The sequence below is a fragment of the Aotus nancymaae genome, unplaced genomic scaffold, assembly GCF_030222135.1.
Source record: "Aotus nancymaae isolate 86718 unplaced genomic scaffold, 86718_ANA_hifiasm-v0.15.2.pri h1tg000069l, whole genome shotgun sequence".
Taxonomy (NCBI): Eukaryota; Metazoa; Chordata; class Mammalia; order Primates; family Aotidae; genus Aotus; species Aotus nancymaae.
The window spans coordinates 841871-868570 of record NW_026988484.1 but is presented as its reverse complement, the minus strand read 5'-3'; the positions used below and the strand labels follow the sequence as shown (position 1 = coordinate 868570).

The following is a 26700-nucleotide window of genomic DNA, read 5'->3' as shown; positions in this document are numbered from 1 at the left end:
TGAGCCAGGTGCGGTGGCTCACACCTGTAATCCCAGCACTTTGGGGGGCCGAGGCTGGTAAATCACAAGGTCAGAAGTTCAGGACCAGCCTGGCCAAGATGGTGAAACCCATCTCTACTAAAAATACAGAAATTAGGCGGGCATGGTGGTGGGTGCCTGTAATCCCAGCTACTCGGGAGGCAGAGGCAGAGAATTGCTTGAACCCGGAAGGCGGAGGTTGCAGTGAGCCGAGATTGCACCACTGCACTCCAGCCTGGGAGACAGCGTGAGACTCCATCTCAAAAAAACAAACCAAACCAAACCAAAACAAAAAAAACCTCGAGTCAGGAGTGAACTTAACATTTTTAAAGAAAATGAAAGCTAGAGTGGATGACGGATAGAGAAAGCAGAGGAAGAGGAAATTAAGCTTCTTCCCATCTATGTGTTGAGCAAAATCTGCTTCTCTGAGACAGCATGTCCACCCCAATACATATTCTGCTCTTGGAGTTCTAGTTTCTCAGTTAACCATTCCAGGTGCATTAAGTTTCAGAGGTCGACAAACAGGGCAATAAAATGAAATAAAGCCCAGAAACACACTTGCATGCCTACAAATTTGATTGATGGCATAACTTGTATTACAGATAAATGGAGAGGAGGATAAACTTTTAAATGAATAGTTCTTGTATATTCAGTTATCTGCACAACAAAACAAAAAGAAAACAAAAACAGACATCATACCAGATGCATGAAAAATCAATTTCAGGTGAACTAACTTAAAATTGTTACATGAAACATCTCTAAAATTATAGAAAACTATGGAAGTATACCTTTGTGGCCTTGGGTTTATAGAAAACACTAACAATAAAGGAAAAGGATTCAAACTTTGTCTTTTTTTAATTAAAAAATTCTAATCATCAAAAAAAACTGATCACAAAAAAATGAAAAGAAAGGACACAAACTAGAAGAATATATTGGCAAAACATATAAAAGAGACAAACGATCTCTGTACAGAAATACTAAGAAATTGGTCAATCAATATGCAAAAGTTATTTCAGTGGAAAAATGGTCAAAAGGCCTGAGTGTATACCTCACCAAAGAATAATGACTCAAAACATGAAAACATGCTCATCTCATTAGAAATCAAGAAAACAAAAATCAAAACCAAAATTAGATGTCATTTTATACCTATAGAACTGACGTTAATATAAACATCTGAAAATATTAAGCTTAGCAGTAAGAACATGCATACACCACTTGTGGGAGTTGATATTGGTATGATCACTTCAGAAAGACATAACCATTGTCTACCTAGTAAAGTGTAAATTTGGCTATGGCCCAGAAATTATATGTTGAAGCATGTTTCAGAGTAACATTCCTAGTAGCACTGTTTTGTTAGCAAAAAAGAGAACAATGCCTTTAAACAGCCCAAGTGTCTAATAGTGAAATTGATAAGCAAATTGTAATCTCTTTATAGAATGGAGTGCTATTCTGTAAACAAATGAATTAATCCCACCTAACATCATGAATTAATCAATCTCAGAGACATAATTCTGAGCCAGAAAAGCAAGTTATATAAGTATACAAACAGTATAGTTTCATTTATATAAAAGTCAACCTGTAAAAATTTTTCAAAATAGGCTGTTTATAAAAACAAAGGTATATGTTAAAGCAGTAGAGTGATGGGCCCAAAATTCAGGATAGTGGTCACTTTGGGGCAGGATGAGCACATAGAGTGGTCATGCTCTTAAAACGGTTAATCATCACGCCTGTAATCCCAACATATTGGGAGACTGAGGTGGGTGGATCTTTTTTTTTTTTTTTTTTTTTTTTTGAGACAGAGTCTTGCTCTCTTGCCAGGCTGGAGTGCAGTGGCGTGATCTCAGCTCACTGCAATCTCCGACTCCTGGGTTCAAGCAATTCTCCTGCCTCAGGCTCCTGAGTAGCTGGGACTGCAGGCACATGCTGCCACGCCTGGATAATTTTTTGTATTTTTAGTAGAGACAGGGTTTCACTGTGTTAGCCAGGATGGTCTCCATCTGCTGACCTCTTGATCCACCCACCTCGGCCTCCCAAAGTGCTGGGATTACAGGTGTGAGCCACCGCGCCTGGCCGTGGTTGGATCATTTAAGGTCAAGAGTTCGAGACCAAGCCTGGCCAACAAGGTGAAACCCTGTCTCTATTAAAACTACAAAAATTAGCCAGGCATGGTGGTGCATGTCTGTAATTCCAGCTACTCAGGAGGCCGAGACATGAGAATCACTTGAACCTGGGAGGCAGAAGTTGCAGTGAGCCAAGATCATGCCACTGCACTCCAGCTTGGATGACAGAACAAGACTCTCTCTCAAAAAGAAAAAATAATGTTTCATGAGCACATGGGATTTATTGCACTGTTATTTTTTATGCCTTAAATCCATGTTGCACATTTTCTTTTGCATCTACTCAATATTTATGTAAAAGTCACTTTTAAAAGTAGCTTCTTCATATGTTAAAATTTGTATAACTGCCAAAAATCAACGTTTTGCATGTTAGTTTTTAAAATAAAATTTAAAAGTAACTTTCTCACTCCAGTATCCTTGTTCTGTTCTCCAGAGGTAATAGCAGCTACCATTTCTTATAGGTCCTTCTGGAAATTTTGCCAACATATTTATGCACTTGGTATAAATATCCTACCCTCTTTAAAACATGGCCAAAATGACACTCAAGTGTGGCTACCAAGATCCTTTGAATCAAAATACAATGTTCTTTCTCTCATGCTTCAATATTTCCTCTTCATTTCAGCTTTTTTTCTTCTTTAAAAGTGTTTAATTTCTCACATGTTTAAATTTTCCTTAAATTAAATAACACTTTCAAGGAAGAAAATAATGCCAAAATGTTTAAGTTAAGAAAATTTAATTTAAATTAAATGTGTGAAAAATTTAAGAAAATTAAGAAAATGATGCTAAAATATTAAATTAAAAATTTAACTTAAACGTGAGAAGTTTAAGTTACATTAAGGAAATTTAATTTAAATTTCTCACGTTTAAATTAAAATAAGAATACTTCCAAGTCTGTTGGTTTAGTGAAAGATAGAGAAGATTGTTAATATAGTCCCCCTTAAGTAAGAGATGAAAAAATGTTGAATAATATAAATGCAATAAATTATTTATTCTCATTGCTATTGTTATTTTATAGTTACGTGGAAGTAGTTCAGCACAAGGTGATAGGCATATTCTTGGTGGAACTTTTATCTTAGTGCACAATACCCCATTTTTCAGATGAGCCCAGTGATGCTCCAAGTTGGTGCTTAAAGGTTTTTTCAACCCAACTTCTGCACTGATTGGGGTGGATGCGCTTCTTAACTCTGCCCAAAGTCACCTGGCCGGTTCGCTGACCTTGGTCCTGAACATGGGCCGAACAGCTGCCTGGTCTTTAGCGGTGCTGCTGCTGTCCTTGGTGCTGAAATAGATTCCTGCCAGTCTCCTGCCGTGGTGGAATTACTTCTTTCTCTGCTCCACTTCATCCCTGGTACTGATTCTTATTTCTTTTTTTATGTCTACCCCGCTAATAATTTAACTTCTTCATAAAACTTGTGTTACTTTGCTTCTCTGATAACGTCAGATGTCCTAGAATGCCCCTAATTAGTCTGCTGGAGAACTGACAGAGTATCTTAAAAGGTACTGGGCTATTTGGGGATGACTCAAAGATTTTCAGTCAGTTCTGCAAATATTTGTCACGACTTAATTGCACCTAGAGCTTGAGATATAGTCATGATTGACTTGTTTTTCCCCCCAGAGAAGTTTGTGACCTGACCTTCCTAATCCTGAATTACTCATCGCTTAATAAGACATTTCCTTCAAAAGTAAAAAGATACTACATAATTATAGGTTTCATTTGTTGCCTGTATAGTATGTTCTGGGAAATTTAGATGTAATATCATCGATACATATTTTTTTCTTTTTTTGAGATGGAGTTTTGCTCTTTTTGCCCAGGCTGGAGTGCAAGGGCATGATCTTAGCTCACTGCAACGTCTGCCTCCAGGATTCAAATGATTCTCCTGCCTCAGCCTCCCGAGTAGCTGGGATTACAGGCATGTGCCACTATGCCTGGCTAATTTTGTATTTTTAGTAAAGACGGGGTTTCTCCATGTTGGTCAGGCTGGTCTCGAACTCCTGACCTCAGGTGATCCACCCACCTCGGCCTCCCAAAGTGCTGGAATTACAGGCATGAGCCACTGCGCCTGGCCAGTCCTGTAGTGTTTTAACTATGCCCCACAATAAGAAATACATTTCACATAGTGGCTGAGTCACAGTGACACACACACATAAACACCACATATACAATAAAACAGAAGTCTAGACAATACTTACCTTTACTATTCTATGTTAATTTTAGTGCTAATATTCACCCAATAAATTGATTTTATGATTCTCAGTTTGAAATATACTGAGCAGAACTTTGGGATCAAATTGAACTAATTACATCCCATGCTCTGTCTACAACTAGTTTGTGACTTTAGACAAGGGCTCCAAGCTTCTGGGTCTCATGACTTAGTCTCCAGTGTGGAAATAGTGACCCTGACTTCATAAGATTGTATTAATTCCAGTAAAGTCTCCTTGGCACCCAGACAGTGTCTAGCAGTCCATAAATGTCCCATAAAAAGGAGCCCTTTTTTATGGGAGCTCTTTTTTCCCCACCAAATCAGAAGATCTTACTTTCTTACCTGTCAGCTAAGGTGAGGCAGGTCTTTCTTTTCCTTCCTGATGGAGACTTTCAGGACCGAAAAGTTCAACTTCTGCCTCTGGACATGGCAGAACACACCAGTGACATGAGGCATTGGTCCATGAGTTCGGTGACCTCTGCATATTTCAGACGTGCTGGGAAAAGTTGTCTTTGGTCTTGAGCAATGAGTTCTCCCTGGCCTTTCCTCATGTCTCCATCTCTGTGTTCTCTGGGCTGCCGGTGGAGCTCTGTCCTTCCAGCCAGCAGCAAGCAGAAGAACCAGCTTAAATACAAGAGATAGACCTAAGAGGGCTGTCCTAACCTCTGTGGATTTAGAGAGGAAATTGAAGTGAAAACTTCTCAGGAAAGTGCACTGGGGCTTGGGAAGGTCACTTAAAGGTAACATTTGTTTCAAATCTGTTCTTACACACCTGGGAACCCCTATTTGGTGCCAGGACTTGTGTAGGATACTGGCATTACGAAGCAGCAGGAGATGCAAGTCCTGTTCTCAAGCTGCTCCCAGGACACAGATGGCTACTGATGCTTAAATAGACATTTATAACATCTTATATAAGTGGCAAGAAACATGTCTGCAGGCAGATAAGGGAACCTGGAGATTTGGCGAAACATTATGAAAGGGATGTATAAACTTGGTCTCTCAAAGGGTTACAAGATCACTTCTGCTTGACGTAAGACAAGAAACAAATAAGTAGACAGGATATTCTACCACTTCAGAGAAAATTAAAATATCTTTTTTCCACCACCTGCTGGATATTTTAGCTCACTAAATTAGTATTCAACATCAATCATTACTTGAGTGTGACGTATCTTTTCCTCTCTATGCCTAGATTCTCCAGTCAATGGGCATTTTCTCCTTTTAGAAAGTCCTATACAAATTTGGGTTATCAAAATAAATTTACTTATTTAGTTTATTTGTTTTTCCCTTTTGTGCAATCAAATAAAAGATTTAAAAATCATGCACTCATAACTCTAGCATGGCTTTTTTTTTCCAATAAAAAAGGAACAGTAAGTAATACCATCAATGCACAATATTCTACAATTATTAAAAAATACACCTGTAATTCCATCACTTTGGGAGGCCAAGGCAGGTGGATTACGAGGTCAGGAGTTCAAGATCAGCCTGACCAATATGGTGAAACCCCATATCTACTAAAAATAAAAAAATTGGCCAGTTATGGTGGTGGGCATCTGTAATCCCAGCTTCTCATGAAGCTGAGCCAGGAGAATTGCTTGAACCTGGGAGGTGGAAGTTGCAGTGAGCCAAGATCGCACCACTGCACTGCAGCCTGGGTGACAGAGTGAGACTCCATCTCAAAAAAAAAAAAACTACAACATTTTTCTGAGCTATGGTACAATCCATGGTCTCTCCCCGAAGTCCCCTGCCCCTCCCATCTTCTGAGGTCATCAGTGTTAACATGTTCTAGGTTCCATCCTTTCCCCGTCACATCATACACAACATGATGTGACACACACATGTCTGGATTTATGCTCATTCTTCTCCCTCTGCCCAGAGTGTTCTGATGAAAGGAAATGCAAATGAAATATAATTCATCCCTCAAACTCAATTCCAGCAGAGAATGTTTCACTCACTTCTTCTTTCTCCAGGCACTGAGAAGTAACCCTCTTTGCCCTCTGAGAGAGCATCATGGTGGCATGGAAATGCATCATCCACAGTATGTACCCAGAAATTTGATTGAATGCCTGGGCACCAAACCACGTTAGAGGGATATCCTGCTAACTAGGAACATGAGAACCTGAATTTGGATTCCTGACCTGCTCTTCAAGGGTTGTGTGGCCTTGGCCTCCCAGAGTCTCTTTGTTTTTATCTATAAAATGGGGACGATGATGCTCACCTGCAAGAGTTGTCGTGAAGATTAAACTATTCTAGGCAGGTAAGCACCTTTCATGAGTCCTAGCACCTATTAAGTGCTCTAGAAGCTATTGCTATTATCAATCCCTGTAAAGGGGAAGTTACACACGCTTCTCAGAGATGATGTAAACATTAAATAGAGATGTGTGTGGATCTAGCACAGTATCAGACATAGAAATTGTGTTTTATGCACACAATGGAAGGCTATTTGACCATGGAAAAGAATGAAATCATGTCTTTTGCAGCAGCATGAATGGAGCTGGAGGCCATTAAGTGAAACAACGCAAAATCAGAAAGTCAAATAGGCATGTTTTCACTTAGAGGTGGGAGCTAAGTCCATTTAACATAGATTGTGAAATAATAATCTTTGGAGACATTAAATGGTGGGAGGAGAGTGAGGGATGAGAAATTAATGGTATAATGTGCATTATTCAGATGATGGTTACAGTAAAAGCCCAGACTTTACTAGTGCACAAGATAGTCATGTAACAAAACTCCACTTTTTGTTTCTGAGACAAGGTCTCACTCTGTTAGCCAGGCTGGAGTGTGGTGGTATGATCATGGCTCACTATAGCCTTGACCTCCCAGGCTCAGGTGATCCTCCCACCTCATCCTCCAGAGTAGCTGGGCCTACAGGGATGCCACCACACTTGGCTAATTTTTTGTATTTTATGTAGAGATGGAGTCTCCCTATGTTTCCTAGACTGGTCTCAAACTGCTGGGCTCAAGCAATCCTCCCACATTGGCCTCCCAAAGTGCAAAGTGTGTGCCACTGTGCCCAGCTGAAACTGCACTTGTGCCCTCTAAATTTATACTAAAAATGTGATGAGTGTTAATTCTTCCTTCCTTTAAATCTAAAAACTGCTTAGCTCCTGACACAAATATATTTTTATTATCATGTATTATAAATATTGCCTTACTTTTCTTTCTGTGACCTCATGCAGGGCAGGGACACTGTCTTTTATTTTTGTGTTCCTGAGGCCAAGGGAAGGCCTCGCTAACAGTAGATCTTTGGAACATTTTTTGATCCAGAATAAAAAAAGTCAAAGACCTGGATCCTGACTCTTAGAAAAGTTTTTCTTCAATGTGAATTATTTTAATTTTGGAATGCTTGATGAACCATATAGGAATGTCTGATGCAATGGTGCAAGAGCCTGGCAGAGGGAAGTCAAGTCTTCAAGGAATGGACTTATTAAATAAGTCCCTTATGAATGAAAATGTGTTTTCCAGTTCTTGTTACAGTAAACACTGCTGCAGTAGGTATCCTGGCACATGTAACTTTGCCCATGTGTAGGAGTATATCTACAAGATACCTTGAAAAAAGTAGAATGAATGGGTGGATATGCACTTAAACTTTTTAAACATCTTACGGAATTGTCATTTTAAAAGATTGCATTGCTTTACATTCCCATCAAAGACATCTAAGGATGTGTGTTTTACATCCTCTCATCGACATTGCATATGGATGCTCCATATCTTGCTATTTTCCAAGATAATTATAGTTCTTATAAGGTTTTTGCACTTTCATATGAATTTTAGAGCCACTCCTATAAGATTTACTCATTTCTTTAAAAAAAAAAAAAAAAAGCCTCCTTATATTGTGACTGCATTGCATCTAGAAGTCAGTTTTGGAATTTGACAATATTGAGTCTTCCAAATCATATTATCGATTATCCTAAATCTTTTCCACTTTTATAAACTCACAGGAGATAAATGATAGCATTGTTATGATATGCATTTGTTTGCTTATCAATGACGTCAGAATTAGGAGAGCTGCACTAAACTACATTTCCCAGCATCCGTTGCATATTAGTATGACCATGTGATTACATCCTGGCCAATGAAGTGTGGGCAGAACGATGTGGGTAATGTTAAGTCTGGCCCTTCCATGCTTGGGTATGACTCATTCTCCTCTCTCTCTCAATCTTTTTCTACCCCACTCCCCCCAACTTCCCCCTCCTCCTGCCCCCCTCCCATCTCTCCTCCCCACCCCATCCCCCACTGTCTCTCCCTCCCTTTCTCTGTCTCTCTGCCTCTCTACTCCACCCCACTTGTCTGGAGAGAAAATATTAAATCAGAATCTTCCAGGCCCTAGGGGATAATGACTTATATAAGAAAAATCCTGGGTCTCTGAACTTTGGGGAACAAAGAGCCTCCTTGCTAAGCTACACTGAATTATGATACAAATGAGAAATAAATTTTGGTAACCTAGCACTTTGGGATGCCGAGGCAGGCGGTTCACCTGAGGTCAGGAGTTAGAGACCAGCCTGGCTAATGTGGTGAAACCCCATCTCTACCAAAAGTACAAAAAAATCAGTTAGGTGTGGTGGCACACACCTGTAATCCCAACTACTCAGGAGGCTGAGGCAGGAGAATTGCTGGAACTCGGGAGGCAGAGGTTGCCGTGAGCCGAGATAGTGCCACTGCACTGCAGCCTGGGCGACAGAGCGAGACTCCATCTCAGAAAAAAAAATCTTCTTGAATGCAAGGCTCATATATGTATTATTTCCTCTCTGCTTCCTATGTTCCTAGCACATGGCTTATGCTGAGTAACTGTTGAGTGATGGAATAAATACATGACTGAAACTGCCTTTGCAAAAGTCAAAATTGAGCAAATTATGATGGTGAAAGAGATCTGACCATTTTGCTTCTAACATCCAAGCCGTTCTTGTTCATTCCCAAGGACAGGCTGAACTAACTTTGGAAAGAACTTAGTTTATAGCTTAACTTTGAAACAAAGACAGTAACAACTTCACAAAACAAACCCTCTTTTTGCCTGGGGACTAGACTGCTTTTGTAGGTCTAACAAATTAGCCACAAGATTAGAAATTATGGCCCAGGAGTCATGCAGCTGGAGGTTCCAAGATTCTGAACCTCCCCAGATTGCTCTGAGGAAAACATCACTATTGTAAAACCTGAGATCAGAGCTTGAGGTATTTTGCAGACCCTGTATGAGATGGATCAGCTAGGAACACCCAGATCAATAAACTGGCTCACCAGGTCTTGTGGCTCCCACCCAGGAACTGACTCAGTGCAAGAGGACAGCTTTGACTTCCTGCGGTTTCATCTCTACCCAACTCATCAGCACTCCTGACCCTCTGGCCCCCTGCCCACCAAATTATCCAAAAAACCTCTGATCCCCAAATTCTCAGGGAGACTAATTTGAGTTGTAATAAAACTCCAGTCATCCGTACAGCTGACTCTGTACGAATTAAACTCCTTATTGCAATTCCCCTGTCTTGATAAATCAGCTCCATCTAGGCAGCAGGCAGGGAGAGTCTGTTGGGCTGCTGCATAACTAGACGTTTTGTGGGTCTAGGGGCAAGACGTGACCCCACTGGGGCCCTTCCCTCCTGTTTATAAAACAAGGAAGCTTGACCTCACTTCATTCCACAATGAACATACTGAGAGGCCGCCTTTGTATAGTCAGTGAGCACCGACCATCTCCCGTGGCCGTCAGCGAGTCCACGGCAGAAACGTGCCCTTCAGGACCACGGCACTGGTGGGCTGTGCTGACTCTTGAATTAGGAGCTTAACCATGGAAATACCTGCTTTATGGGTACAACTAATAGTAATACAGATTTTAGAGACACAGCCAAAACTCTCTCTTAATCTTATTTTCTTTCTTTCTTTTGCTTTCTTTCTTTCCTTTTTTTTTTTTTTTTGAGACGGAGTCTTGCTTTGTCATTCAGGCTGGAGTGCAATGGCACAATCTTGGCTCACTGCAACTTCTGCCTCCCGGGTTCAAGCGATTCCCCTGCCTCAACCTCCCAAGTGGTTGAGATTACAGGCGCCAGCCACCACAGCCAGCTAATTTTTGTATTTTTTTAGTAGAGATGGGGTTTCCCCACGTTGACCAGGCTGGTCTCGAACTCCTGACCTTGAGATCTGCCTGCCTTGGCCTCCAAAAGTGCTGTGATTACATGTGTGAGCCACCACACCCAGTCAATTTTTTTTCTTTCTTAAAAAAAATTTTTTTTTTTTGAGACAGTGTCTTGCTCTGTTGTCCAAGCTGAAGTGCAGTGGCATGATCTCAGCTCACTGCAGCCTCCACCTCCTGAGTCCAAGCAATTCAAGCAATTCTCCTGCCTCAGCCTCCTGAGTAGCTGGGATTACGGGTGCCCGCCACCACACCTGGCTAATTTTTGTATTTTTAGTAGAGACAGGGTTTCACCATGTTGGTCAGGCTGCTCTCAAACTCCTGACTTCAGGTAATCCACCCGCCTTGGCCTCCCAGATTACAGGCGTGAGCCACAGTGCCCGGCCTGTTGAAGTGATTTTTTAAAGAAACAGTGAGACTTCCATGTCACTTTCCTTGTCTCTGCGGCTGCACTTGGATGGAGAGGACCTGCCCCTCCCCCGCTGCCTGGCCTCACTGTTTCCATGGTGACTCATCTCCAGGGACACCGAGGGTTGTTAGGCAACCAGACCAGCTCCTCCTTTCTCCTTTCTCTCCAAAGAACACCTCCTGCATTCCTCTGCCGACATCCCATCTTTGTGATGCTGGGTCTCTGTGAAGACGAGCAGTCCCCACATGGAAATCAGCATGGGTGAGGAGTGAGGGTGGCAGGGTCCAGTCTGAGTCCAAGGTTTGAGAAGCTGAGCAGTGCTGTTTCCAGCACACACACCCATCCCATTGTTAAGTCATTATTATTAACCAATGAAAGAACAAAATTTCTCTTGAAAAGAGAAAAAGGAATCGCTACACAGACATTAACATGACTATTTCTTTTTTTTTTTTATGAGACAAAGTCTCACTGGGTCACACAGGCTAGAGTGCAGTGGCATGATCTCTGCCCACTGCAACCTCCACCTCCTGGGTTCAAGTGACTTTCGTGCCTCAGCCTCCTGAGTAGCTGGGATTACAGGTGCCCACCACCACTCCCAGCTAATTTTTGTATTTTTAGTAGAGACGGGGTTTCACCATGTTGGCCAGGCTGGTCTTGAACTTCTCAGCTCAGGTGATCCCCCTGCCTTGGCCTCCCAAAGTACTAGGATTACAGACATGAGCCAACATGCCCGGCCCATGACTACTATTTCTTTTTTTTTTTTTTTTTTTTGAGACGGAGTTTCGCTCATTACCCAGGCTGGAGTGCAATGGCGTGATCTCGGCTCACTGCAACCTCCGCCTCCTGGGTTCAGGCAATTCTCCTGCCTCAGCCTCCTGAGTAGCTGGGATTACAGGCACGCGCCACCATGCCCAGCTAATTTTTTGTATTTTTAGTAGAGACGGGGTTTCACCATGTTGACCAGGATGGTCTCGATCTCTTGACCTCGTGATCCACCCGCCTCGGCCTCCCAATGTGCTGGGATTACAGGCGTGAGCCACTGCGCCCGGCAACTACTATTTCTTAAACATAAAATGACACATGTTGGCAGAATTTAGAGACATGAGACCCTTCTGCACAGTTGCTGGGAGTGGGATATGGTGTGGAGCCTGCAGAACACAGTAAGATGGTTCCTGAAAAAAATAAAATAAAAATAGAATACCCATACAGTCCAGCAATGCCCCTTCAGGGAATATATTTGAAAGAATTAAAGGTGGATCTTTAGGAAATATCTGTACACTCATGACCATGGTGGTGTTACTCATAATGGTTATGAGTGTACAGATATTGGAAGCAACCCACGTGTCCATCAGAGGATGAATGGGAAAAACAAAATGAAGTCTACACATACACTAGAATGTGATTAAGCTTTAAAAAGGAAGAAAGTTCTGGCACGTGCTACAGTGTCAATGAACCTTGAGACATGATGCAACATTCAGTCAAAAAAAGGGCAAGTACTTTCTGACTCCACTTTCATGAGATGCCTGCTGTGCTCACATTTGGAGACCCAGAAAGCAGAATGGTGGGTGCCAGGCGCTGGGAGTGGGGAGAATGGGCAATTATGTTTCATTCATACGGAATTTCAGTTTTGAAACATAATAAGAATACTAGAAATGTGTGGTGACATTATGGCAGAACAATGTGAATGTACTTAATACTGCTGAACTGTACACCTACATTGGTGAAATATAAATATTGTTATGTACATTTTACCATATTTTAAAAAGTAACTTTAAATATTTTAAGGCATCTATTCAAGGATTAATATTGTTTTTTGTTTGTTTGTTTGTTTGTTTGTTTGTTTGTTTTTGAGACGGAGTCTCGCTCTTGTTACCCAGGCTGGAGTGCAATGGCGCGATCTCGGCTCACCGCAACCTCCGCCTCCTGGGTTCAGGCAATTCTCCTGCCTCAGCCTCCTGAGTAGCTGGGATTACAGGCACGCGCCACCGTGCCCAGCTAATTTTTTTGTATTAATAGAGACGGGGTTTCACAATGTTGACCAGGATGGTCTCGATCTCTCGACCTCGTGATCCACCCGCCTCGGCCTCCCAAAGTGCTGGGATTACAGGCTTGAGCCACTGCGCCCGGCCTAATATTGTTTTTTAAATGGTTAACATAGCAATTTGTTTTTTGAGATGGAGTCTCACGCTGTCCCCCAGGCTGGAGTGCAGTGATGCGATCTCAGCTCACTGCAACCTCTGCCTCCCAGGCTCAAGCAATTCTCCTGCCTCAGCCTCCGGTTGCTGAGATTACCGGTGTGCACCATGCCTGGCTAATTTTTTTTTTTTTTTTTTGTATTTTTAGTAGAGACAAGGTTTCACCATGTTTGCCAGGCTGATCTTGGACTCCTGACTTCGTGATCTGCCTGCCTCAGCCTCCCAAAGTGATGAGATTACAGGCGTGAGCCACTGTGCCTGGCCACAGAATTCTTAATACTTTCCCTTTTTGCCCTTGAGTTGTTGGAAAACACAACTCTTAATAATATGAGAATAGCCGATTGGATTCTGTAAAGCTCAAAGCTGTATCTGAATCAAATCACCACATATCGCTATTGGTAATTTGTTCAATGTGAGGAATTGGAACGTATCACACACAATTTGTGTATCACAAAACTATTTTATTCTCTTTGGAACATGCTGTATTTTCAGCTGTCACAATCCTAATTCTTTTAGTTCTTACTCCTCTGGAACAACCAAGACTGCAAAAAATGAAACCATGGGGTGACCTCTTGAGTGCTGGCCTCAGAGCTAGTCCCAGAAGCTGGGTGTCCACGTTTTGAAAATTGAACACATCCCATCATTGTTGACACTAATTGGGCCTCTCATTTGTGTCTCCTCAGAAGGAAAGCCAAGAATGAAATTGCTATGAAGAACAAGATCCTTCTTATCATTGGAGGTGACCTTTAGGTCAGAGTTGAAGTCCAGTTCCAGCATAGTGTGGGATCGTGCACACGGCCAATGCCTGTGCTATTTCTAGAGTGGAGAGAAGAAAGGGAAGAGAATCCCCGGAGACATCTAGCATCGGTGACTCAGCTGCAATTCTGGGGGTACCATGTGATACGGAGGTTTGATAACAAATGATTCCATTACCCAGGTAGTGAGCACAGTACTCAGAAGTTAGTTTTGCAACCCTTGCCTCCACCCTCTCTTCCCCCTCTAGTAGTATTCCCAGTGTCTATTGTTCCCATCTTTATGTCCATGAGTACCCAACATTGAGCTTCCATTTATAAATGAGAAATGGTGGCATTTGGTTTTCTGTTCCTGCATTTAGTTCACTTAGGATAATGGCCTCCAGCTGCATCCATGTTGCTGGGCAATATAGCAAGACCTCACCTCTACTAAAAATAAAAATTAAATTAAATTAAAAAACAAGTGGGCATAGAGGCATGTGCCTATAGTCCTAGCTACTCAGGAAGCTGAAGTGGGAGGATCACTTGAGCCTACAAGATTGAGGTTGCAGTAAGCCATGATGGCACCACTGCATTCCTGCCTGGGCAACAGAGCAAGACCCTGTCTCAAAAAATAAATTTAATTTAATTTAATTTAACATTCTTAGAAAAATAGTCTGAAGTTGTGGACCTCTTACAAAGGTCTTGATTTACTACATTTGGAAATACTGGCCTGAGAGAGACACAAATAATCAACAAGAAATTACAAACGGAGACCATCAGAGTGTACAGATGAGAGGTTATTAATTAAAGAAACTGTGAAACGTCCACATCACTTTTTAAATTCTGTGCAGCTGCATTTGGCTGGGGCAGAGCAGCCCTCCCCCACTGCCAGTTCCCACTCTGCTTCCATGGCAACTCATCTCCAAAGGCACTGAGCATTTCTTGGCAACCAGACCAGCTCCTCCATCCTCACCCCTGCAATGAAGACCTACTGCATTCCTGCTGTTCTATCCTCATACCTGCAATTGTCTGCAGAGGAACCCCGGATACATTAAAATTGAGGGAAGAACAGCAACACTCCACATCCGACACCACAGAAACTACCAGCTGCAGTGGTTCACAGAGTCCGCATTTGATCTCTCTACATTTCCTGGGCTGACACAATGTCTCCGTGAAGCTGAGGTGTCAGCGCTTGCTGTGAAGAAAAGCAATCACTGAAAGAAAATCCGTGAGAATGAGGAGTGAGGGTGGCAAGGTCCCGTCTGATTCCAAGGTTTGAGAAGTTGCATGGTGCCCAGCAGACACACATACCCCATTATTCAATAATTGTCATTATTGAAAAATTGAAAAAATATATTTCGAAAGAAGGAAGTAACCACCACACGTTGTTAACATGGCTGTTGTCCATAAAACCGAATATACCAAGTGTTGGTGGGCTACAGAAAAATAGGAACCCTTCTGCCTGTTGTTGGGAATGTGATGTGATACAGACGCTTTGGAGTGAGATGGTTTCTGTTAAACTCATAATAAAGTTACCAGATGATCCAGCAATTCCTCATCTGGGTACATACCCCAAAGAGTTGAAAACAGTGGGCCAGGCACGGTGGCTCATGCCTATAATCCCAGGACTTTGTGAGGCCGAGGCTGGTGGATCACGAGGTCAGGAGATCAAGACCAGCCTGGCTAGCATAGTGAAACTCTGTCTCTACTAAAAATACAAAAAATTAGCTGGGTGTGGTGGCACGCACCTGTTATCCCAGTTACTCAGGAGGCTGAGGCAGGACAATCACTTGAACCTGGGAGGTGGAGGTTGCGGTGAGCCAAGATTACTCCACTGCACTCCAGCTTGGGTGACAGAGCAAGACTCCATCTCAAAAAAAAAAAAAAAAGAAATTGCAATGGTGGTTCCCAGGGGCAAAAAGAGAAGGAATGGAGAGTTAGTGTTCCATGAATATAGAATTCCAGTTTTGCAATATGAAAACTACTCTGGGTTTGGAAGGTGGTGATGTTTGTGAATAATGTGAATGCAACTCATGACACTGAATTGCACACTTAAAAATGGTTAAAATATAAATATTGAATTGTCATAATTTATCCCATTTTTTATTTGAAAATTTAAAAAAACTTGAAAGTCTTTGCTTATGAATTAATATTAGCAAAATATGAACTATATGGTAAATTTGATATCCTGTGGTGTTTGCCAGATTTTGAACAAGGAATGCCTATTCACTTTCCAGTGCTTCAACAGCGCCATCTAGCGGTGGCAGAGGCGCTGGATAGCATTTGATAAGATCATAGCATTGCCTCAAATGAGAAGAAAGAGAAAAAAATGAGACCCTAAAAATCGCTTTGTCACTCTTGATTTTCTTGTGTGTTCTTTGAAAAGAATTTGTGCCCCAAATTTTATTAATGAGCACATAGCCATGGAAAGCTGTAGGACTTTGGATCGATCTGCGATGGTGTAACCGCCTGATGGGCTGGTTCTTCCTGCCCACAGCACAGAAAAAAAAAAAAAAATTCACTGAGACACCAGGCACGGTGGCTCATACCTGTAATCCCAGCACTTTGGAATGCCAAGGCCGGTGAATCACGAGGTCAGGAGTTCGAGACTAGCCTGGACAGTGTGGTGAAACCCCATCTCTACTAAAAGTACAAATTTAGCTGGGTGTGGTGGCAGGTGCCTGTAATCCCAGCTACTCAGGAGGCAGGAGAATCGGTTAAACCCGAGAGGCGGAGGTTGTAGTGAGCCAAGATCTCACCATTGTGCTCCAGTCTAGGCAACAGAGCAAGACTCCATCTCAGAACAAAAAAAACAAACAACAATTCACTGAGACCGTGACATTGCAACAAAGAAGAGTTTATTGTTATGAGTCTGGCCACGCCACATGGGAGACAGTTATTACTCAAATCAGTCTTGAAAATTCGGAGGTTAGGGTTTTTCAAGGATGGTTTGGTGGGCTAGGGAGTCCACTTCTGGGTGGGTCTAAAGGACCAGTTGGTGAGTTGACAGATTTGAATGGAGCCATTGGCCATCGGGTATGCAAAAACCTGAAAGGACATTTCAAGAAGCCAATCTTAGGTTCTACAAGAACAATGTTATCTGCAGAAGTCATTGTGGAAGTTGCAAATATGACCTCCAGAATCCTGGTAATCATTTAAGTCTACACTTCAGCAGAATTCAGGCTCCTCATCCTCCTAAACTAGTGGCCTTTCCTTAGCTTCACAGACAGTTTTGTTTTTTGGGGGAAGGGCTATTATCGTTTAAATCATGAATTAAAACATCTCCCAAAGTTAAGTCGGTCTGAGTTCAAGGTTTGAGAAGTTGTGCAGTGCCCAATAGGCTTCTCACTGGCAACAGATCGCAATCTTATAACCAATGACTTTAAACTTGAATACCCATCACAAATATTCAATGTCTCGAATATACTAGGTTTTTATCCCATCACGGTGCACCATGCAACCCCACACTCAAATCTAGGCACAAGTCAATTTTTCGCCTCCATTCTGCTAGACTTAATGTGACTAGAGAAATCAACATCGAAAAACATCAATGGGTAAAATTGTTAGGAAAAAATCGCCCCAAATTTAGCAGCTTAATAGACAATAAACTTTTTATTTTGCTCACAGTTTCAGTGGGCTAGGAATCTGGGTGAGGTTAGCTGTGTCCTCTGGCTCAGGCTCTCATGAGGATGCAATCAAGCTGTCAGCCAGGGCTGCAGCTCTGTCAGGGCTTCAGAACCCTCTTTCAAACTCACTTCCATGACTGCTGGCAGGCCTCAGGTCCTCTTTGTTGGCTGGAGACGTCAGTTCCTGTCCACTTGCACCTCTTCATAAGAAGCAGCTGCCTTGCCCCAGGGCTAGGGAGGAGAAAGAAGAAGAGAGAGAAAAAGAAAATGAGAGAGAGATCACAGTCCTTTTCTGTAACCTAATCCCAGAAGTGACATCCCATCACTTTCACGTATTCGATTGCTACTTAGAAAATAGCACCTAGGTCCAGCAAGACACGATGGCTCACACTTGTAATCCCAGAAGTTTAGGAGGCCAACGTATGTGGATCACCTGAACTCAGGAATTCAAGACCAGCCCGAGCAATATGGTGAAACACCGTCTTGACTAAAAATACAAAAATTAGCTGGACATAGTGGAACACACGTGTAATCCCAGCTACTTGGGAAGCTGAGGCAGGAGAATTGCTTAAACTCGGGAGGCGGAGGTTGACGTGAGCTGAAATCACACCATTGCACTTCAGCCTGACCTTGAAGGCGAAACTCCATCTCACAAAAAAAAAAAAGAAAAGAGTCCTAATAGTCCCTAGGTCCAGCCCATGCTCAAAGGGAGAGGATTATACAGGACATGAATATGAGGAGGCTGTTTGCCACAGTCCTCAAAGACATCCTCACTCTGCCCTCTCACAACATTTTGAGAGGCTGAGGCAGGAGGATTGCTTGAGGCCAGCAGTTGGAGACCAGCCTGAGCAACACAGGGAACTCTGGTCTCTGCAAAAAATACACAAAATTAGCCAGGTGTGGTGGTGCATGCCTATCGTTCCATCTACTTGGGAGGCTGAGGGGGAAGGACTGATTGAGCCCAGGGGTCTTGGGACAGGGGTGTGGGTTGAGGCTGCAATGAGCCGACATTGCCCCACTGCACTCCCACCTGGATGACAGAGTGAGACCCTGATTCAAAAAAAAAAAAAAAGAACCCCTCACTCTGCATCCCTAATGGCCATGTTGGCCAGGATGGTCTCCATCTCTTGACCTTGTGATCTGCCCGCGCTCCTTACCCCCTGCTGCTTCTCCATCTCCATCTCTCCATCTTCAGCTCCTGGCCTTTCCTGGCATGGGGCAGGGCAGTGGTTGTGGGATCCTCCTCCAGCTTGTGCAGGCCTGGGCCGCCCTGGTCAGTGTGACTGGGCAACAGTGCAGTTCACGCCCTGGATTGGCAGTGGCAGGTGCCGTGCGCTCAGCGACCCCTGGAGGCTGGAATGGCACCGCCTGGGGGTTGCGGAGGCGCCGCCTGGGGGTTGCCGCGGGGCCGCCTGGGGGTTGCGGTGGGTCCGCCTGGGGGTTGCCGCTGGGCTGCCTGGGGGTTGCGGGGGCGCCGCCTGGGGGTTGCTCGTTGAGTCGCTTCCCCCTCCCAGGGCGGCGGGGCCAGGGTTCCGCTAGCGGCATGTTCTCGAGAGGCGCCTTCGCTTCTCAGGGAACTCAGCGGTGCAGGCCGGGCGGCGTCTGCCGCACAGGTCGCCATATTCCCCGCGGGGTCGGAGGGGCTCTGGCCTTAGGCCGCTCACCCCACTCCAGCCACCGCCTCTCCCTTCCCACAGCAGAAGGAGGCGAGGGAGGGACCTCCAGGCAGGAGACGCCGCCGCGCCCCCAGCAGCAGGCAGGGCGGGGGAGAAAGACGCCAGGAATGGCCAAGGGTCGCCCAGGACTGCGCCCCCTGATTCCTGCCCGCGAGCAGCTGCTGGGACCCCTCCCTGCCAAGTTGCTCCCCGAAAAGCTCTAAGGCGCTCAGAACTGCAGGGAGAGACCCTTCTTCCTCACTGTGAGTCTGCAAACTCGGGGCCAGGTACTTTCCGCATATTCTTAAATAGGGTGCTTCAGTCTAAGGTTGATGATAGAACCACTCTTTCTGATTATTGCTTGCTGATACAGAGAACATATAAGCATAAAAATAAGAATATTTATAAATAGTTTTTGCCAGACGCGGTGGCTCACACCTGTTATCCCAGCACTTTGGGAGGCCGAAACGAATAGATCACGAGGTCAGGAGTTCGAGACCAACCTGGCCAACATAGTGAAACGCGTCTCTACTAAAAAACACAAAAATTAGGTGGGCGTGGTGGCAGGTGCCTATAGTCCCAGCTGTTCGGGAGGCTGCGGTGGAAGAATCGCTTGAACACAGGAGGCAGCGGTTGCAGTGAGCTGAGATCACATCACTGCTGCGCTCCAGCCTGGCAACAGAGCAAGATTTCGTCTCAAAAAAAGAAGGGAAAAAAAGGAAATTTATGAATAGTTTCCAAACTTTGGAGGGATCAAGAAGGGAGAGGAAAAACAAATGCTTCCACCCACCTTTGTTCACAAAATTGTGGTTTACCAAATCAGTGTAAATTATAGATGACTTCTAAGAAATGCGTTTCTTAAATCTAGAAAACAAAGCAAGTAAAGGTCCGGGCGTGAGGCTCACACTTTGTAATCCCAGTACTTTGGGAGTCCCAGGCAGGGGGAGGGAGGAAGAAGGGGGAGGGGAAGAAGGGGCTGGGATCACCCGAAATCAGAAGTTTGCGACCAGCCTGACCAATATGATGAAACCCCGTCTCTACTAAAAATACAAAAATTAGCTGGACATAGTGGCACGTGCCTACAGTCCCAGCTACTTGGGAGGCTGAGGCAGAAGAATCGCTTGAACTCAGGAGGCGGAAGTTGCGGGGAGCTGAGATTACACCACTGCACTCCAGCCTGGGCGACAGAGTGAGACTCTCTCAAAAAAAAAAAAAAAAAAAAGTAATAAATCAAAAATGTTTTAAATACAAGTTATAAGAACATTATCTTAATAGATATTTTTCTTGATCTTGCTTATCAGTTTTTTGAACCCTTAGATGTCCTTATTAGAGTTCTAGAAATTGGTTTTTAGTTCATTGATTTTTATTTTCGTTTTTGAGACTGCATCTCACTCTGTCGCCCAGGCTGGAGAGCAGTGGCACAATTTTGACTCACTGCAATCTCCACCTCCCAGATTCAAGCTGTTGTCATGCCTCAGCCTCCTGAGTAGCTGGGATTACAGACATGGACCACCACACCTGGCTAATTTTTGTATTTTTAGTAAACACAGGGTTTCACCGTGACGGCCAGGCTGATCTCAAACTCTTGACCACAAGTGATTCACCTGCCTTGGCCTCCTAAAGTGCTGGGATTACAGATGTGAGACCCTGCACCCAGCCCATTGATTTTTAGAAATATATTTATTTGTAATGTATTGAAGGAGCATAAATGCGAGTTTCTCACATGCCTGTGTCACATAGTGATGAAGCCTGGGCAGTTCATTGATGTGAGTTATCAGAAACCTGTGTTCAAGAGGACTCCTCAGCATTTTTTCCATAGAAGGCAAATCTGGGTGCAGGGCTCGGTGGCTCATGGCTGTAATCCCAGCACTTTGGGAGGCTGAGGCTGGTGGATCATGAGGTCAGGAGCTCAAGACCAGCCTGGCCAATATGGTGAAACCCTGTCTGTACTGCCACCAATTAGCTGGGCATGGTGGCAGGCACATGTAGTCCCAGCTACTTTGGAGGCTGAGGCAGGAGAATCACTTGAACCCAGGAGGCAGATGTTGCAGTAGAGTAGGTGTCCAGCCTAGGTGACAGAGTGAGACTCTGTCTCAAAAAAAAGAAAAAGAAAAAGAAAATTTGGACTATTGCTGATTACAAATATTTTTGGAGTAGAATTCAAAATGGTAACTGTGGATGATGGAAACAGTAGTTATGATGAGAATTGATGAAAGTTCCCAATTCACAGGAAAATTTAATTTCTTATTTTATGTGCAGCATTTTAAGACAGTAACCAGAATCATGACTGACAGCATCACATCAGGACCACCAGACCATTTTTTGTTTGTTTTTGAGACGAGTCTCACTCTATTGCCCAGGCTGGAGTTCAGAAAGGGGGTGGGGAAGATTTTTAAATATATCTATATATATCTATATATGTGTGTGTGTGTTGTGTGTGTGTGTGTATATACGTATATATATGTGTATATATGTATATATATGTATGTGTATATATATGTGTATATATTGTATATATATGTGTGTGTATATATATGTGTGTATGTGTATATATATATATATTTTTTTTTGAGACAGAGTTTTGCTCTTGTTTCCCAGGTTGGAGTGCAATGGTGCAATATTGGCTCACCACAACCTCCACTTTCCAGGTTTAAGCGATTCCCCTGCCTCAGCCTCCCAAGTAGTAGACATGGGGTTTCTCCTTGTTGATAAGGCTGGTCTCGAACTCCCGACCTCAGGTGATCCGCCCACCTCACCCTCCCAAAGTGCTGGGATTACAGGCATGAGCCACCATCCCTGGCCTAAATAACATGTTTTAAAAAGCCACATTGTCCTACATTACCCGTTTCTCTTGCATATTTAGGAAATTGAGGTTTTTTTCTAAAACATGCTGACATATGGGAAATAGGATGCAAAATGTTCATGAATGTTTTAGACACAGTTTGAGGTTTCCAAGAGATTTTGTGCTGGGGAGGCTGCTTGCTACAAGCTCCCAAAGCTCTGGGAAGACATAGTATTCATCCTCCCTCAGCAGAGGTGGTGAGGCGATAAGCCCTGGGGTGCACCTGAGCCTTGGGCTTTTAGCATAGAGTGTTCAGGTCTTTATTTTTTGGGCCCATGGCACAGAGAGGTCCTCGGTCTCTGGCTTCCTGTGACCTTTGCCTTCCTTGCTAACAGAAAATGTGACCCTCCAAAGTAAGAAACTTGAAGGCATGGGTCACCCCAGCCCTGGCATCTGCCCAGAGCTTGAGACAGAAGAACATTCTCCAGCTACCTCACAGGGCTGGCATAGGCGGTCACTGCTCTGTGGATCACTCAGCTGTGTCGGGCAACATGAACCCCATCTGCAGGAATTTGAGGAGGAAAATACCAAAGTCTTTACGTGAGCCCTGAGAAGGCAGATGCAGCAGAAACCTCCAGGCGGTAACTACCAGTCTGGGACTCATGGTGGAGAGAACGCATATTGGCGATCATGTGTACTTACACTCTCGGGTCACCAGGTGGCACTGTGGCCTCATCTGTGGCTCTGAAAAGGAAGATTTGGAAGGAGATCATCACAGCTAATGTTTAAAAAGCCCCTGCTATGTGCCAAATCGTTCACTCCTGGCAACAACCTGAGGAGCTAGGGATTCTTATTATCTATATTTTATAGCGAAGGAAACGGAGACATAAAGAGGTGAATTATCTTGCCCAGATCACTCAGCTCATAAGTGGTGGCGGCCAAATAGGACCTAAACAGTGTGGCTGCGGAGCCCACATGCATTGATTCCACAAGTGTTTTATTGAGCACCTGCCATGTACAAGGCCTTGTGTGATCAAATACGGTTATGATTAATAAGATAAAAATGACAAATCACTGATACTTTTTAGAGGTAAGATTTTCTTTCTTTCTTTTTTTTTTTTTTGATAAGTTTCAGGCACAGAACTGTATGTGGAATAATAGTGAAATTGATCCCACTAGTTATGACAGAAATGATGATACATTTAAATGAGTTGGGTGTTTTAGAGGTATTATTTCATGAATCCTTGACAGAAACTGAATGAGGAATGAAATTTATTGTTCCCATTTCACACAGAAGGAAACCGAGGTGAAGAGGGGTAAAGTAATTTTGCATGGCATGAAGTAGAAATCCAAAGTACAGGAATTTGAACTTGGTTCTGACTTTTTCTGAGGCCCCCATGCTCTTGACCACTGTAGACTCGAGCATCACCTTGGTTTTCATTCATTCAACAAGCATTTTTTTAAAAGTTGTCTAATAGGTTGGCACTCATCATGAGCTTCTGTTCCCGTTCTGCAGGTGGCGAAGCCCTCTATTGTCCTGACCCCACAGTTCCTGTCCCATGACCAGGGCCAGCTCACCAAGGAGCTGCAGCAGCAGCACGTAGTCAGTGCCATCCCTCATGCGAGCACCTGAGGAAGGTGAGTGAGTGCAGACAGATAGGGCCTGGTGCCCTTGAACAGTTCCTGGTCTTGGCTGCCCCACGCCTCACAGGGGGCCATGCTGGGGGAAGCGTAGGCAGTCACAGTACTGGCTTTTCCCTCCTTTTTCCTTCCATATAAGTGTCTTAGTGATGGGGCAGACTAGTTGACTTATTTGGATAAAAACCGCTATCTTGTGTCAGAAACTCAAAAAGAATCACTGCTGGCATGTTAATCTAAAGAAAAACAACCAGACAAGTGCCCAGTGATACTTAAAAAGGTTATTTATTTGTTTATTTGAGACAGAGTCTTGCTCTCTGATCCAAGCTGGAGTGCAATGGTGTGATCTTGGCTCACTGCAACCTCTGCCTCCTGAGTCCAAGCGATTATCCTGTCTCAGCCTCCCAAGTAGCTGGAACTATAAGCATGTGCCACCACACTGGCTAATTTTGTATTTTTAGTAGAGACGGGGTTTCGCCATGTTAGCCAAGCTGGTATTTAACTCCTGACCTCAGGCAGTCGTCTTGTCTCATCCTCCCAAAGGTCTGGGATTACAGGGGTGAGCCACCACACTTGGCCTAAAGGTTACTTATTATCCTGCAAAATTTAGGCTGGGTATGGTGGCTCATGCCTGTAATCCCAGCATGTTGGGAGGCAGAGGTAGGCAAATCACCTGAGGTTAGGAGTTCAAGACCAGCCTGACCAGTATGGTGAAATCTCATCTCTACTAAAAATACAAAAATGAGCCAGGGTTTGTGAATAGAGGGTGGGCGTCCGTGTCCCATCAGTGTGATGGGAGCTGAGAAGCCCATCAGATGGAGAGGAAAGGGCTGCACCTGCTGGGAGGTTTGCAATATGGAAGTCACTAGGAGTGACGTGACCAGGATGTGAATGGGGACTGTATTGTCCTTTGTTTTGTAAAATGCATATGGGGCAGATCATTGATTGACCCAAAGGAGAAAGGGTCTTAAAGTCCTTATGTTATCCAAACATAAAGAAATGACAGGCCAGGTGTGGTGGCTCATACCTGTAACTGGGAGGCTGAGGCCAGCAGATCAGTGAGGTCAGGAGTTCCAGACCAGCCTGACCAATATGGTGAAACCCTGTGTCTACTAAAAATACAAAAATTAGCCGGGTATGGTGGCAGGTGCCTGTAATACCAGCTACTCAGGAGGCTGAGGCAGGAGAATGGCTTGAACCCAGGTGGCAGAGGTTGCAGTGAGCCCAGATGGTGCCACTGCACTCTAGCCTGGGTGACTGAGAGGGATACTGTCTCAAGAAAAAATTTTTTGTGTGGTTTTTTTTTTTTTTTATTTAAAGTCTCCCTCTTGTGTCCCAGGCTAGAGTGGAATGGCGTGATCTTGGCTTACTGCAACCTCCATCTCCCTGGTTCAGGAGATTCTTCTGCCTCAGCCTCCTGAGTAGCTGGGATTCCAGGCACCTGCCACCACACCTAATTTTTGTATTTTTGGTAGAGATGAGGTTTCACCATGTTGGCCAGGCTAGTCTGGAACACCTGACCTCAAGTGATTTGCTACCCTCAGCCTCCCAAAGTGCTGGGATTACAGGCATGAGTCACTGCCCCTGGCCTTTTTGTGGTACTTTTTAGATCATCAGCTATTGTTAGTATTAATGTATTTTATGTGTGGCCTAAGACAAGTTTTCTTCTTTTAATATTGCCCAGGGAAGCCAAAAAATTGGATATCTCTGCTTTACATCAAAAAAAAAAAAAAAAAAAAAGACACTCTACATTTGGAATGCCTAGAAACACTACCAGCCATACAAAAACCATCAGACTGGTAACTTCCAATCTGTTTTGAAGCAGTGGAATCCCCTGGTGATATCTGAGGGGTGTGGTTACCTCTTGGAGGAGGTTGATGGTTTCTAAAGATATTATTTTTTACTGAAAGATTGTAAATGTCATCGACCTTTTCATTATTTCAACTATGATTATTCCAAGCGATCAGTTTTCCACCTGATTATTTGTATCCTGGGCATGACTTTCTTGGCATTCTGTGGATGCTTATCACTATTGTGTTTCTGGGAGTTTCCACAGTTGGCCTCTTCCTCCGAAGAATTAGCTTGTGTGAGAGTATACTAACTTCCTGTAGCGGTATACTAGTCATCACACATAAGAAATTATTTAAAACAATTCATGATTCTGGATTTTATTACGAATATTAGGTTTTACCAAAAACATCAGGGAAATGATTTATTAGCATAAGAATTATAAAAATATCTGCCATTTACATTATGAAAATTAAATAGGTTGGTGTTTATTTAATAGAATGTCAACAGAGCTTTGGGTCAAAAAAAAAGTTGTTTTTTTTTTTAAACCTTTGTGCTCTTTATGAGAAATGGAGTATGAAGTTTTGCCACTTAAATAGGGAATTCTGTCTAAACTTTTCTGCTTTATAATTCTATTGTATGGCTGGAAGGAAAGCTTTCACTTTCCTCTCTAAAGGTTCACTGCAGAAATGAACTAACAACAGACAGCTTAACAGGAGAAGAAAAACATAGAACAGGCATAAACATTGGAGCCAGCCAAAAAATGAGACTGCAAGAAGGATCAGATAGTTGATGCTTAACGAGCGCTCTCTTTTCAGGAGAGAGGGAGATAGATGGAGATGGAGGCAACTCAAAGGAGGCGTAAGTGATTTTTAGGGGAAGTGAAGGAGCCCGAGGAACAAACAGTTGGCCTGAGACAAAGTTCCTCTGAGATCATGGGGAAGAGGCAATAAACTTCAGGAAGGTGAAGGGCAGAGCTGCACGGCCTCCCATGATGCAGAGAGCCCCAGAGAACTGTTAGAACTGTCCTTCAGAGAATCAATGAAGAGTGTGTCCAAGCAGGGTAATTTCGAATGACATCACTCAAAGTGCACGTTCCTGTTTGCACGTGGAGAGGGATCAGTTTATCCAAAGTCTGTACTTGATAGGAATTTGGCTGCTAAGTTGTGCCATCATTTGAGCCTTTTTGTCCATTGGGTAAATTGAGCTGTACATTTTCTCTTGCTATTCATGACAGTAAAAATGTGGTTGTCTGGGGCTGACCCTCCTTCTGACCAATGATCCAAGAGAAAAGCGCCAATCCCACAATGCTGTTTTATATTCAAGGAAAGAGGAAGTATGTTTTATTTTTGCAGTCTAGGTAATTACCTGCCATTCGAGACTGCCTTTCAAGATACGTAGAAAACAGAAAGTAGATGACTTATG

At 43.6% G+C, this 26700-nt stretch overlaps 1 protein-coding gene across 1 annotated transcript in view; it reads left to right on the top strand.

Annotated features, from left to right (window-relative positions):
• LOC105725999 (zinc finger protein 701) overlaps positions 1 to 26700 on the top strand; it is an 83733-nt gene that overhangs the window by 37871 nt on the left and 19162 nt on the right. Inside the window, exons 7-9 of the mRNA XM_064367339.1 lie at positions 6304 to 6371; positions 13736 to 13989; positions 23366 to 23487. Coding sequence (XP_064223409.1) covers positions 6304 to 6371; positions 13736 to 13802 — 135 coding nt within the window. The 3' untranslated portion in view covers positions 13803 to 13989; positions 23366 to 23487. The remainder of the gene's footprint in view (positions 1 to 6303; positions 6372 to 13735; positions 13990 to 23365; positions 23488 to 26700) is intronic.